At 22.7% G+C, this 16,785-nt stretch overlaps 1 protein-coding gene and 1 pseudogene across 1 annotated transcript, besides 1 other annotated feature; one reads left to right on the top strand and one right to left on the bottom strand.

Annotated features, from left to right (window-relative positions):
- Positions 1 to 4,878: 4,878 nt before the first annotated feature.
- Positions 4,879 to 5,895, top strand: PmUG01_02010200 (annotated as a pseudogene).
- Positions 4,879 to 5,895: a sequence feature (lysophospholipase, putative, pseudogene).
- Positions 5,896 to 15,088: 9,193 nt separating this feature from the next.
- Positions 15,089 to 16,282, bottom strand: PmUG01_02010100 (tryptophan-rich protein; the record flags this gene model as incomplete). The annotated part of the gene is made up of 2 exons (XM_029008571.1): positions 15,089 to 15,982; positions 16,199 to 16,282. The coding sequence occupies 2 exons, from the start codon at positions 16,280 to 16,282 to the stop codon at positions 15,089 to 15,091; spliced, it is 978 nt and encodes a 325-aa protein (XP_028860118.1).
- Between the last annotated feature and the right edge of the window lie 503 nt (positions 16,283 to 16,785).

The raw sequence follows: 16,785 nt of genomic DNA, 5'->3' as shown, positions 1-16,785 counted from the left end.
TCGTACATGCATACATACACACATACATATATATATTATATATATATATGCAATATAATACATACGTATGTAATATATACATACATATTATACGTGGAAGACGGAATAATAATAATCCGCCTTGTGCTGCTAGTACGACATGAGGCATAGATAGAATGAGCAGCATTTTATTAAATAAGAAATAAGGGAAATGAGAAAAAAAAAAAAAAAGGGAGAGGGGGTTAATAATAATGTACTATTTATAAACCCAAACACGTTAAGAATATGCAGCATATTAAAGATGGAACTTGGATACATAGGGGAAAAAAATTAAAATACTATTTCGATATGTGAATATGATAATAATAAATGTATATATATATATGTATAAACACATACATATGTAATTGGCATATCACTGTTGCTGCAAATGTAAAAGAAATATATACCAAAATGACAAACGCCTTTGTAACTATATTACAGTAAAAATGCGCTTATGCGTCAACATAAAAGGAAATCTATAACCTATGCATAAAGTAAATACTAAAGGGAGGTTTTCTACCCCCGGAATAAGCATTTACTATGATACTAAATATGAGGATGAAAATCTTACAGATGTGTTGGTCTTTTCTTATATGTCAGCTGTTTGTCCAAACTGTATTAAAGCGCATGTTGGAACAGAAGAATGTAAAGAATATTAAATAAAAAAAAAATATACATAAAAATGGCATGTAGAAAAATCTGATAAAAATATAGTTAAATTATTAGTTATTACGTAGCACGGACATATTGAGTCAAAATATTATTCAATATATCTCTTTTTTGTTTTTGTTCACTTATTTTTGTGTCTAATTTAAATAAATTAAAATTTTTATGCTTTTTATTTTTTTTTGCACAACAAATTAATCCATTATCCGTTATATATATATGTATACGTACATGTATACGTATATCTATCTATCTATATCTATATCTATATCTATATCTATATCTATATCTATATCTATATCTATATCTATATATATATATATATATATACATATATATATAGACACAGATATAGATACATATTTATTTGTTTTGTTATTTTAATGGCGTACGATAAAGGAACGAGAATAAAATATAAGAAAGTATATTTATTAGCCATAATGATATTTCCTTTTAACACTCATTAAAAAATCAAGAATACTGAATAACTTTGCGCAGCTTTACCTTTTTACTATGTGTGTGGAATATTTGTTTTACTCTTTTATCTTTTATTATCATTTATCTTATATCGTACATCACATATCATATATCATAGATCTTATATCGTTTATATCATATAATACACCTTATATTTTCCTTGTATTTTTATTTTTATTTTTTTAATTGAAACGTGCCTTTCTATTTTGCACAATAACACTTCATACATTTTTACTGATGAACAATTCATTCTTATTTCGTAAATTTTTTTCTATTTCTATTAACTAAATTAATATATGGATACCATGATTAGGGATAACAATCCAAGCATATACATTTTAAATAATAAAATTAATAATTTATACAAAATATCTATTTAAGAATGTTAAGAAGAATAAAAGTTTATAAGTTTTTACAAAATTCTTTGTTTTTAAGAAAAATATATATAATCATATTTTAGTATTTTACCTTTTGGCGTAATTCCAAATATGTATGTATTATTGTATACATACGGGGTGGGAAAAAAAAAAAAAAAAAAAAAAAATATATTGTCACCCAAGTTTATGGCAAAATGATTAATATTTAGGATACATAAGCATTTTTACTACTTTCGTTTTCACTGATAAACATAAACGAAGTAAAGCACTATACACCAGTTAGGGAAAAAGTAAACAAAGATATAATATACCCATATGTATATATGTATATACAGGTATATATATATATATAAGTATACACGATTGAAAAAATTTATGCTTCGGATATTAACTAGCATGGTAAAAGTAAGTGGACTTATTAGTTTTTTACATTATATGACATAAGGGTACATATACAAAGATATATATACTTTTAAATAGAAAAAAAAAAAAAAAAAATAAAGCAGGCTCACCTTACCAAGGAATATAAAATTATTAGTTAAAGTTGTAAGTTTTATAGTATCCTGCGCATATTACATTAAAACATTTACAAAATATATTCAAGTTCATTTATGCATAAAAATGGAAAACCACTATTTTGATGAGGTTTCAATAAGGTAAATATACTATTTTCAAAACGGTATATATGCTATTTTCAGTACGGTACATATAATATAATTTTCGCTGTCATATAAATAATTGGTATCCTTTTATGTATGAGAAATGAGAATTGAGAACTGAGAAATGAGAAATGAGAATTGAGAACGATTTAAAAAAAAAAAAAAATATATTTGATAATTTTGATTTATTCATAGTAGTACATATACCAAAATTTTCAATTATACAATTGCTATTTATATAAAAAGATATATTTGTTTTTGTAATTATTTTTTTAAAAATTATATCACATGATCTGAACAAATTAAATGAAAATTTTAACGGAGATGCCAAGCAATTTGACAAGGTGCACATTATTTTTCACTAACTCTATGTAATATTGCCGAATGAATGTGCCATCATTTCATTTGAAGAGCAAAATTATTTAGCGCACTCTTTCTAAGCTTTGTACAAGTTTGTAATTAATATATATATATACATACATACATATATATATATATATATATATATATATACATGTGCATAAAAAAATATATACTTCTTGATTACAAATATACAGCCGTAATGGGAGTATGTACTTACACGTGCAAATATAAGCGTACGTACGAATATATAGCAAATTACATTCTTACTATGTTGTGTATATTTTGCTGAAATGCATTAACCGGTTAATATTTTATTTTAAAAAAATTGCATATCTCTTAATAAATTATATTAAAAGTATTTGAATAATTTAATAACTAAGGTGTATAACGTTTTCACAATTTGTTGAACTCTAATCATATGTAAAAATATTGCGTGCATATTTTTTTATAACGCACCATATTTAAAACATCTTTACACCTACTTGTATGAATGGGATGTTATGCTTTTATAAAAAAAATTATACTACAGAGAATGCTTTTCATTTGTGCATTTAAGTAGCTAATAAAATATGTATACCAAAAGAAAAGAAATGAGGAGGACAACAAAATTAAAAATTAAATGCAACAGAGAAATTAAATATACCTAAATATTACATTTTTTTTTTTTTTTTTTTTTTTTTTTTTTTTTTTTGTTAATATATGATTGACGTTATATTAATTCGTCTTAAATTCAGATGATCAGAAATTAGGGTATATTATTTATGTAAGAGCTAATTTATTTTCTCAAAAAAATTAAGACATTAATTTTTGAAAAATAATTGTCAATAATTTTTTCCTTCCTGCTACTGTATTATAAAAGCATATCAACATGAATAAACATAAATGAAATGAAATTTTTTTTTTTTTTTTCTGATGTTTTAAGAAACATATAGTATGGTAATTTTCGAGGATTTTAATTGATTCGTAAAATAGTATATATATATATATATATATATTTTATAAAAATATGATTATAATTAATGGTTAAAAATTTCACCTCTTTACTTTAAGAGTTTTACCGCTGAACAGACGCAGGTTCAAGGATGCAATTTAGTTTTTTATTAAGACACTAATTCTACCACTATAACTACAGGCTTAAATTAGTGCTTTTGTCATAACATACCTAAACATGAATACCTACGTATATGAGCATATTAGAACGCAAAAGAAATGCTGTTTTCAAAAAAAAAAAAAAAAAAAAAAAAAGAGCTAGAAGATCTCTTATTTGCTTTAATTATAAAATTTTTATTTAAAATTCATAATTTTTAATTTACAAAAAAAAGAAAAGAACGCAAGTACGATTTAGTATAGAAATGTAGAAAGGTTCAGCACATATAAAATGTATTTATTGAAATATAATTATGTTTCTACTTAAAATTAAATCTAAAAGAGGAACGATTTTATGGAAAAAAAAAAAAAAATGTTACTTATGTTAAACTTCATTTTAAATACGCATGAAAAGAGATAAATTATTTTTTAATATGCTTAATTTTTATAATTTATTCCGAGTTAAGGAAAAGGAATATTAAAAATTTATTTGTATTTAATCAATGAAGAAGTACGTAAGTACAGACGTGCGTACGTATGTACCTAAATATGCACGTACTCATACACGGATACGTACATACATATATATATATATATATATATATATATATATATATATATATATATATATATATATATGTACACACATATACACACACATATATACATATATGTATGTATATATATGAGAACGTACCCAAAACTTAGCATTTTTTTTTTGTACATTTTACAATGAATTTTGATTTACTTAATTTCTCAGCCATTATATTTCGAGCTAAATTTAATTTAGCTTTAACATTTATTTGTAATACGATTTTACATTTTTTTTGTATTTTCTGATTTTTCTGTAGATTTTTAAAATTATAAAAAAGAAAAAAAAAGGTAATCGTTAATACATCAAGAGTTCATTTTTTTTTTTTTTTTTTTTTTTAATGTCGTAAAATAATATCTACATAATAACATTTGCTAAATAATATTTACAAAATAATATTTATAATATAATATGCACAGAATAATATTTATAATATAATATGTACAGATTAATATATACAAAAGTGGGCGTTATATATGTGTATGTACGTAAATATAATTACCATTTTGCTTCTTTTCTTTTGTAAACAAAACTGTAATATGTATTAATTTTTTTTCTTTCGTTTATTATCATGAATGAATATAAGTTACATAATGAAGAATTATGATCATCAGTGTTTAGGTTAGATGGAAAGCCCATGCTTGATTCGTTTTTTAATAAGGATGGATTATTACCAAGAGCATATGAATGGCTAGTAAAAAATGTTATAGGCATTATAATATTAGTTCATGGTTTATAATCATATGCAAGATTAACATTTTTAAAAAACAGTGTACAGGTTATAAGTAATGATAAGGCCATACTAGTAGATGGTGATAATTACTATATATATAAAGATAGCTGGATAGAACATTTTAATAAGAATGGATATTCAGTATATGGATTAGACTTACAAGGTCATGGGCAATCTGATGGATGGAAAAATTTACAAGTAAATATAAAAGAATTTGATAATTTAGTAAATGATGTTATACAATATATAAATAAAATATACGACTCAGTATGTGTAAGTGAAAAGACAAGAACAAGTAGTAATGATTCTCCTAATGAAGATAAAATAAATAATGGGAAAATGCTTCCTACATATCTAATTGGACATTCAATGGGTGGGAATATTGTTCTTAGAACACTACAATTATTAGAACAATCATTAGGAAAATAAGGAGAAGATAAGATAAAAAAATTTAATATCAAGGGTTGTATATCTTTATCTGGAATGACCTCCTTTAAGAAAATTGCACCACCAGGTTCCTATTTATATGGATTATTTTATATGCCAGTAACAAGAATAATTTCGTCCATTCTTTCAACAATACGTTCTGTATCCGAAATTCACTATTCAAGTTTTCCACATATTATAGATATGTGTAAATATGATAAATTTAGATTTAAAGGTGGGGTAACATGCAGATTTGTATACGAAATATTAAGAGCAATGAAAAATTTAAATAAAGATATGGAACATTTTACTAAAGATATTCCTATATTGTTCATCCATTCAAGGAATGATTGCATTTGTTATTACGGAGTTGTTGTATCTTTTTATGATAAACTTAAACTTAAAAATAAAGAACTGTACACAATAGAGGATATGGATCATATTTTAACAAGTGAACTGAGTAACGAAAATGTTTTAAATAAAATTACTGATTAGATTTATAATTTACCAAAAGAGGAAATTACCAATTCTTGAGAGAAAAATTAAAAAAAAAAAATAAATAACAACGGCCTTTTTTTTTTTTTTTCCTTTTTCAAAAAGGCCCGTTTTTACTGTTTCGTTTTTTGTAATTGATAAAATGCTGTGCATGTATATATTCATATGTACACACATACGAACATATCAACATATACATACAAACACATATATATATATATATATATATATATGTGTGTGTGTGTTTACCTTTTGGATTGTTTTATATACCGCACGTTTGTGTCAATATGACGCGTGATATCATTATGTAACTGTAATTGCGAATGTTTTATTCTGCTTCATTTTACGACATTTTGCTTTATTATACTCTATTATACGCTAAGTTACTTTATTATACTCCAATTTACGCCATTTTTCTTTCTTTTTCTTCATTTTACTTTCTTTTTCTTCATTTTACTTTCTTTTTCTTTATTTTCATATCATTTTCATATCATTTTTTTTTCATTTTATTTCATTGTTATATTTTATTTCATTGTCATATTTTATTTCATTGTTATATTTTATTTCATTGTCATATTTTATTTCATTGTTATATTTTATTTCATTCATAAATTTTATTTCATTCATAAATTTTATTTCATTCTTATGTTTTAATTCGTTTTTTACATTGCGTCATTCTTTTATTTTGCTTCATTCTTTTTTCCTTTTGGATACAGTAAAATGTACCTTTCTACAAGTGTACGTGATTTTTGCTTAATATTAATTTAACCATTTAACGTGGACATGTACACATATACACATATTTACATGCTTAATGTTTAAAGTTTAATTTTTTACGTTTTTAATGCTTAGTGCTTAATGTTTCGTTTACTTTTGCATTTTTTTTTTATGTATAAAAGTATGTAAAATAAGAGTTACTAGTTTGAACTTGTTAACAAGAGAAAACCATGGCATGCATTACTGATTAATATCATGATAAATTATTTTTACCTTTATTTTTTATTAAATAGAACAATGAAATAGAGAAAAAAAAAAAAAAAAAAAAAAAAAAATGCAAACCTCAAAACGTTGAATGAGCTGTTAAAAAGGGCATTCAACGCTATCATGTTTATGATAGAAAATTCGCGTCTGATATTTCAGGGGCACCTTTTAAATTATTTAAGTAGCACTTTTTTTATAGTGCTTGTACATGTTTTATATTTTCGTCGTATGTTAACGTAGTGAAGTGGTCAAAGAAGGGGACTAGAAAACTGTTATACGTAACGAACTGATGCTACATGTATATATATATGTATATGTATATATGGGTGATAGAAAAAAAAAAAAAATAAAATGAGAACTTGGAATGACGTAAAAATTTATGAATTAAAATAATTTGTTAACTTACAGAAAATTTTAAAATAAAAGAATTTAAAAATATTTCCTATCTGTATACATAATAAGAAGGTGAAAATTCCCCATAATTTTTACGTAAATTTTAAAGCTTTTTCTGGTTTTTATATCGGCATATAATATCCATTTTATCTACAAAATAAACCAAAATGTATATTTATATTATTATATATATTTTTATTTATATTTTTAATTGTATTTTTAATTATATTTATATTTATATTTTTAATTGCATTTTTGATTATATCTATATTTATATTTATTTTTATAAATAAAATATGCTAAACTGAGGGGAATGGAAGACATGATGAATAGTTGTTGTTTTGAATAATTTTGATAAGTTGTTCACACATTGCAGAAATATTTTTTTTTTTTTTTTTTGCAGAGTGAACTAAATACAAAGTAAAATTAAACTTAGAATAAAATATGCTCATGAACGACTAAGGAACGATTACGACATATATGTTTTTTCTTTTAATATATATTAAAGAAGCATATCAATCCTTCTCATAGTTATGGGAAAAATAAAAAAAAAAAAAGAAGAAAAAAAAAAAAAATATTAATCTGAACTTATAAACATACTTACGAAGTGTTATAATGTTAATCAAAAGATATAATACTCCTTAATATTTATATAATTGAATAGTTAATTAATATGGTACCGTATTTTATTTAAGGAAAAGGGAGACAATAGGAAATTATAACAATCAGCCATATATGAACTATGAGACACTGATTTTTTAGAGAACATTTCAGATTTTATATCAGATAAAAACTTTCACGAATTAAGTAGTTTTGATGCTATATGAACATAAGGTTAGTTATAATTACATAAGTGAAGACAAGTAACCAAAAATGAAGAATCATGATTAATATATATTCTAACAGTAAGTATTAATAACAGCTCCTTTTACAAATTTTTAATTATAAAACTGTTGTATATATCCTTTTTATTCCTTTAATACGCATCTGTTCTGTTATATGTAATAACCACTTGAAGGTTCTTTTGAGGGGTGTCACATATACATATATATTTATATACATATATATATATATATATATATATATATATATATATATATATATATATATATATATATATATATATATATATATACCTAAAGAATTGCTGTTTTGTCGCTCCTTTTTTTTCTTTTATTTTTTGTCCTTCATTTGGCATTTTATTAACGTTCAAACGATATGTAGTGTATAACATTTTGTTACTGAATTTTTGTGTGGATAGACATAAAAGTTTTAATAAAGAATTTTTTTAAAATGAATTATTAGATTGATATATATTTGTACATACTTTAATAACATTAGAGTGGCTATTTTTATTTATACAATCTAATTGCTCTTATATATATGATAAATTCTTGTTTTATTTTCTCTTAACAAGGGACTCAAAAAGTTTGAGCATTTTTGTAAATTTTAGTGAAAAATGGCTACACGTTCCGCTGATATAAAAATGTTAAAATTGTTAATATTATACATTTTTTTTTTTTTTTTTTATGTATAACATTCTATGCTTATTAGAACATATTACAAATGTGTGAATGAATTATATATATATTCTAAAGTACCCTAAGTATTTTAGATTGACCATAAATTAATGTCGTTGTAACGATTAGCACGTTGCGTTTAACATACATGAGTTAGATGTTTAAACGTACTAATTATTTAGGAAATTTCATGCGCTGCATTTATGCACTTTTTAAGATTCATTGTTACGTGGGGGTATAATAATATCACACGTGTTCAATATATTATGTGCGGGCATTATATGACAGAATGAAGGATTGCGTATTTTAATGGAGTTATATATTATGAAAAACTTATATATATATATTCCTTTTTTCCATTAATATTTTATAAACACTATTGATTATTATGTTTATCAGAGAAATTTTTGGTCATGTACAGCTAAACGGAATAAAAGGTCTTCTAAAAGAAATTGCTGCAGGCAAAAAGGAGTTTTCTTACATACACATACGTACATGCATATGCATTTGTGAACATAAACCCATAGATGTATATAATATATATCACTTATATTTGTTTTTCACAAAAAACATGCTATTAATTGATTTTTTTTTTTTTTTTTTCAAAAAGGCTCATTTTAATTAGCACACCATATATATATATATACATACGTATAAATATGTATATAGGCATACCTTCTATCTATAAGGGTCTGCATAAGGCGAAAAATTTTATTTATTGTAACTAATAATAAAAGAAAAATTTCAAAAATAATTAAATACAGAAAAGAAAAGAATAAAACAAAACAAAATAAAATAAAATGATAACATTTGGAATAGCTAAATATATTTTTTATAGATTGGATAGTGGAAAAGTAAATATATGCATTGAAATGAAAAACGTATTATTTAAATGTTGGCATATCTTTCATACACATATGAAAAAAATTAGAATCATAAATTCATGTAAGAAAAAGGGGTAAATTTTCCTAGAATAAATATGATATATTAATAATTTAAGTAAATAATCAAAATGCAAATATGGAATATTTATATTAGGGAGAGTGCAATATTATATAGATAGGATTTTATAAGAGTTAAAAAAAAAAAAAAAAAATATACATCATACGTACATATATATGTGTGAATACATGTATTTCTTACTGAGTGGATAAAATTTCAGAAGCATATTCAAAATAGTGCAAATAAATGTAAAACCCAATTTAGCTAATTATTTAAGAGTTCCTTACAATTTTTTAGGAACTTAAAAAGTTGGGTACCTTTATGTAAACGTTTGCAGTTGTATAATTTAAAGTGAAAGTACAATTCCGATAGGGAAGTAGAATTACAAATATTATGGGTTCAAAAATTAACATAATAAGATAGCACTGACTACAATTTTGGATAAAGAAAACAGAACACATTTGAATATTGTCCTTTTTTTAAATATTTCTCCATTTAAATTATCGTTTTATTCATATTTTACTAGCTAATTTAGTAGAAACTTTTAAGTATTTTATTAATTTTTCATAAATATTTAAATAGAGACAAGAATATAGTTTCTATATTTTGTTATATATTTTATTAAAATGTATTTCTTCGCATATTTCTGCATTTACATGACTTTCTTTAGAATATTCATAGATTTTAATGCATTAACTACTTTTTCTGCAGTATTATTCTTTTTTTTTTTTAAATCATCAAATAAGTTCATTATGTTTTCAGCAAGTTTTAAATCAACCTTTTAAATTTTCAGAATTAATATTTTGTTTTATTGAACTTTATTTATTTTCGAAATTACCTTTAAGACTTGCCGAATTCGTTATCTTATCAATATTATTATCATTTTTCGACGTATAAATTTTTTTTTTTCAAAATTTTCATTATTAAGTAGTATAATATAATATATATATTTTTTTTTTAAATTATCATTTTGTATTAAAACTTATTAAGTTCTTTCCCCCAATTAGTATTATGTACTATTTCATTTTATATACTTTTGAGAGAGAAATATGATTTGTTTTTCAACATTTTTATTACTCTTTTTTTATTTTTTTTTAAATATTTTTTTTTTTTGTTGTTCATTCTTTATTGTTGGACTTTCACTTAATAGTATATTAAAACCTTTGTTTTTTTTTAACGGGTTAATTTATAAAAAGAGAAGTAAATAGATACTTGTTACATACGTCCTTTAAATTATATTCAAGATTCAGAAGAGTTAATATTAAATTTAGTTGTTACCCATATTATCATTATTCAAAAAAAAAAAAAAAAAAAAAAAAAAAAATGCATTGACGAGACGGTAAAGATTTATATATATTTAAATTAATTATCTTACACCGTAAGGATATATTCATGTCCATATCATAGGAGAAAGTGTAAAAATTTTAATAAAAAAGAATGTGCTCTTAATGTTGTATCTTCCATATGACAATTTCACTAATACATTAAAATTACTTTCTAATATAAAAAATTTGAATTAACATACAATAGTGTATACCAGTTTATAATTCTTCTTCACTATCTTCTAAATAAACAGAATACTGCCAAATATTTTATTTAAAGGAAATATGTACTTACGTATATATGTATATATATATCATTGCACATTAAAATGTAATAGATGGAACATCATATTACTTAAAAGCATTTAAGAAGGTATTTCCTTCGAATAAAAATTCCGTTAATTAAAATAATTAATATTTACTAGGATTTTGACATAAAAAATAAATAAAAATGTTTATATTCATAAATCCTTATTCTTTCAATACTTTTGGATGGCAAAGCATGTCTCTGAAAATGTATACTATAAATATGTATACAATAAATATATAGATATATATATAAGTATATATATATATATATATATATATATATATATATATATATATATATGCATGTATGTATTACATATAATAAATTGTTTATAAAAGTTTGTACTTTTCTGATACATACTATAAATTCGGTATAAACGTGAAATAATTAAAAAAAAAAAAAAATTTTAATTGGGTTATAGTACGTTAGCACGCAAAAATAACAGCTGGAAAAAATATATATTTTTAAAAATTACCCTATTCTAATGAGGTAGTTTTTGTATTAGCCTTAATTTAAGTTATATATAATTTTTTAAAATATAAATAATCAAGGAATAAGTGGAAGGAAGCTAATAAAATTCAATGTAATATGGAATTAATAATTAGAAATTAGTGCACTAGGAACTTTTACAGTTGCTAATAAACAATGTATAAGGATACATATAAAACTTAGTGATATTCATTGAAACTTCAATAAAAAAAAAAAAAAAAAAAAAAATTTTCATACTCTTTGTGCAATATTATATATATATATATATATATATATATATATATATATATATATATATAAAATAATTTTCTCTTTTGAGAATTTCCATTCCTATTTGCACAAGTGAAATGCACATTTATAATATCATCCATTTTTAATAGTTTTCTGTGACCAAATTATTTTTAGAAAAGGTAAACATAAAACATTAGTTATAACGAATTATAACACATTTAGGGTCTTATATATATTTACAAGAAGAAACATCCATTTAATGCACCCTTTTTTTGTAAAATAAATTATTTAAAATTTAGCACAAACATATGCATATATATATATATATATATATATATATATATATATATATATATGCACCTTTTAAGGTCCTCTATATAAAATGAAATTTTTTTTTTTTTTTGCAAAAATTTATTAAGTCCCTTTCGATTAGTTTTGCACTGTACCATTTCGTCGAATTCCTGAGTTAAACTCTTTTCAAATAGAATAATAAATGTAAGATATTTGAAGGAAATTTCACTACTTTTTACAATCTATGATCCGTATAAAGTACAAATTTTTTACATATTTTTTTAAAAAGGCATCTATTCCTTATATGTTTCTCCTTTAAATAAAATATGATTTTTCCTTTTTTTTTTTTTTTTTTTTACTTCTTTTAATTATATTGTGTATTGGTATATTCAATTCGGATGATGATAAACTTGGTCTTGTATTGAATATTTAACGAAACCATTCCTTTTTTTTTTTCCTCTATTACGAGGCACATAAGGAAGAAATAATTTTATTTGAACAGATAAAAATAAGTAGTAAGATCTATTCACCTATTATTCGGTTATATATTTTTTTTCAAAAATTTGAAATATAACGATAGAGTTTACTTATTGCTCCTTATTTAACCCATGTATTACCTGAACAATACTCAAAGTTATCATTGTATATAAAATGTATATAATTATAAATTTTGTGCGTATGAAATTCATTTAAACTCATATTTTATTCCAGTATTCATGTTTTCCTTGTAATAGTATAATAATTCTTAATTAATATCATGTCTCTAAACGCAATTTTCTGTAAATATCTAGTTAAATTTCTTTTTACAAATTATCCATAAAAACAGTACAAAAAGAGATATTTTAAAATTTGCAAAAAAATACAAAATACTGCGTTTCTTTTTATTAAATATAATAAATTATATCTATTTTTGCATAGGTAATTTATTTGATATGTACATGTTATTAGTTGTTTATTCCTTATTAATGTTGTAAAGATGATGGCATATTAATTAAACGCTAAAATACCTATTTTATTAAGTAATAATTTTACGAGTCTAGTATTCGTGGAGTATATTTGCATTTACTTATACTCCTTAAAATACATATATTTTATCATAATACTGCCTTATATTATTGTATTTATATTTTGCTTGAAGTCAGATTTTTATAAAACATATTTTTTAAGAATAAACAAAATTAGGTTCTTATTAAAATTCTCTATTTTCAAGTGAAAACCAAAAGAAAAAAAAAAAAAAAAGGAAAAAAAAAATGATTTGAAATTCGTGTTAATACTAATTTAATATTATAATAAGCTGTTACATAGTAATCATCAATAAAGTTAGAACAGCGTAGTAGCAGTAAACCGAGTACAACAGATATTAGATTAAATAGTAGAGTTAAAGAAGGAGAAAAAAAAAAAAAAAAAAGTAATCGAAACTGTTGAATAAGTACTATAGTAAATTAAGTGCAAAAATTGATTATAAAATTAGCTCGATTGTAATAATGGGCAATGTGTACAAACATTTATATATCTATATATGCATAAGTACATAATTTTTGGAAAACCCATTTACTATTGAAAAAAAAAATAGAAATCATAAAAATATGCTTGAACGAAGATTAAGAATACCTTCTCACCGTAACCACAAAATGATCTGATAATATTTACGGTGCACATATATTATTAACATGGTTAACCATTAAATAACATGAATATGCTATGTCAATAGTTCAATTACAATTTTATAAATACCCTTACAAAAAAAAGGAATAAAAACTAAAGGTATGGTAAAATTTACTAATTAAACATAATTGGACAAGTATATATATAAAAAGCTTATTCATACAAGTTAAATATGTGTAGGTTTATTTTAACAAAATCAGAAAAATGCATAGCAGATGTTTAACTAAAAACATATTGGAAGAGTCCGAAAAAAAGCAAATGTTTATATAATTAATTCAGGAAAGATATGATAATGTAAGATAATACGTATATAACATATACGTATATATAAGCGTATACATAAATAGAATAACTAGGATAATAATTACTAATAAATGAACAATTAACAAAAATTTCTTTTAATCAAAATTTATTATATAATGACATAAAATGGACAAAAATTAAGAATCACTAAAATACAAAAAAAAAAAAAAAAAAAAAAAAAAAGGCATATGAATATAAAATTATATGCAGAAAACATAAATATAAGAATCAAATTTTCATTATCTTTTTTGTACCATATAAGATGTTATTTTGGATGTTATATTTTCAAATTATTTGTGTTTCTGAATACATGATATTTTTTTATTATGTCATTTCGCTGATTATATTAGGTTACACTTTTATTTACTTTCATTTTACTATATTATGGTTTATTTTGGTTTGTTCTTATTTATTTTATGGGATCTTCTTTTTTTTTTTTTCCTTCCTCTTAAATATATTGTTACCACTTACATGATACTCATAATATACCTTTGAACAATTCTGCAATGGGAATAAAGATGTTTTCACTTTATTATAAACTTTTCTATTTTATCTGATGACTACTATAGCCATTCTCTCATTGTAGAACATTGTATAGATACAAATTAATGTACGGGAAAAGTAATTGATTTATTTTTACTAATTTTTGTTTATTTGAAGTTTTATTTTTATTTTGCGGGGATTTTATGTATTATATATATATATATATATAAATACTTATGTATGTATGTTAAATATCTTCATTTTTAGAAATACGGATTTATTGGCTTCGAATATACAAAATTTTGAAGGAAATATTTCATCCATTTAAAATACCAAGTACTTTTATAATTTTTCCATTCTTCCCATTCGTTGTGAGGTTTATCTATATATCCTTCTTCAATCTTTCTTGTTAAAGCGTTCCACTGTTCCTTTTCTCTTTTAATTCTCTCTTCCCATGCATTTTTCTTCTTACGTTTTAAAAAATAAAACTGATCTCCACATATTAACTGATTATCTTTATTTGCCCAATAATTTTCTTCGCTAACTTTCCACTCTTTTTTATTCCATTCATCCAATTTATTTTTTTTCCATTTTTCCCAATCTTTCTTTATCCACTTATATAAATTGGCTTCACTTATACTAACCCATCTTTTATAATCTTTTATCATTCTTTTTTTTACTTCTTCTTTAATATCATCTTCCAAATTCCTAAGTTCCGACTGTGTCATTGGTCTTTCCTGGGATGCATGTCTCAATCTTGTATCCATTTTTTCTTTATAAGTTATCCATTTATTTTCCATCTGCTTAATCCATGCACTCCAATCTTGTTCTTTTTTATGGATCCACCTTTTTTTTTTTTGTTCGACAAAATTATTGAAGTCCTTCCACTGATCCTTCAAATTATATATCCAATCATTCCATTCTTGCTCTTTTCTTTTTTCAGATTGCTCTACTTGAGCTCCCAATTCTTTTGTATACTGATTCCATATTGTATCTATTGAATTCATCCAATTTTCCACTTCATCCGGATCTATTTCATCTGTATTCCTTTCCTCTTCAACAGGCTGATATGGTGTAGAAATTGCCGGAGGAAGTGCCAAGGGAGCAACATTAGGATTTTGGCACTGTATATTGGGGTAACTCGCTTGATGAGCGGCCTAAGTAAAATTTAAGAAAAAAAAAAAAGAAAAGACATATATATGTGTATGTGTATATATGTGTATATATATAGGTATGTGCGCGTATGTATATATATATATATATATATATATAAATGTTTACTTAGAAACATTGCTCACAACAATCAATTTTTTGGAGTAATATTAATATTTAAGAAAAATGGAATGCTTTTATTATGTATTTTTTTATCTTACTGCAGAATCATGAATTAAAAAAAAGGAAGGGATTACGATAACAAATACTGATGTTAAACACGAAAATATAAATATTTCTTTCATTTTCTTTACACAAATTAATGATTATTTTTTAATGTTAGATTTGATAAAGAGATAATTCTTCTAAATAGCAATATATTACATATACCTTATATACTAGTATTTACGTTCTAATTTGATGTTATATTCCTTTTTTTATATTTTAATTAAAAAATAAAAAAAAATAATATATACTTTTATTAAATTATAAATTAAAATTCTTAATAAAATTTAAAATCTTTTAATAATATTTACTTTTGAAAAATTTTTAACGTTAAATATTTCTTATTTTCTTTCTTACAAAAAGGTAGAAAAAAAAGAAAAAAAAGAATACTAGTTATATAAAAATAGATAATAACTAAAAAAAAAAAATTAGAAAGAAATATTTATAGTGAGCCAATTTGTAGGTGGCATCATTAATATGTATAAAAATTAATTTTTAGGCATATATATAAACACTAAAATAAATTATTTATGTCTTTTTGAAACAACAAAGGGATTCCTATAAATATTTAATTTATTCTTAA

Source organism: Plasmodium malariae, assembly GCF_900090045.1.
Source record: "Plasmodium malariae genome assembly, chromosome: 2".
Classification (NCBI taxonomy): Eukaryota; Apicomplexa; class Aconoidasida; order Haemosporida; family Plasmodiidae; genus Plasmodium; species Plasmodium malariae.
This window is presented reverse-complemented; position numbering and strand designations above follow the sequence as displayed.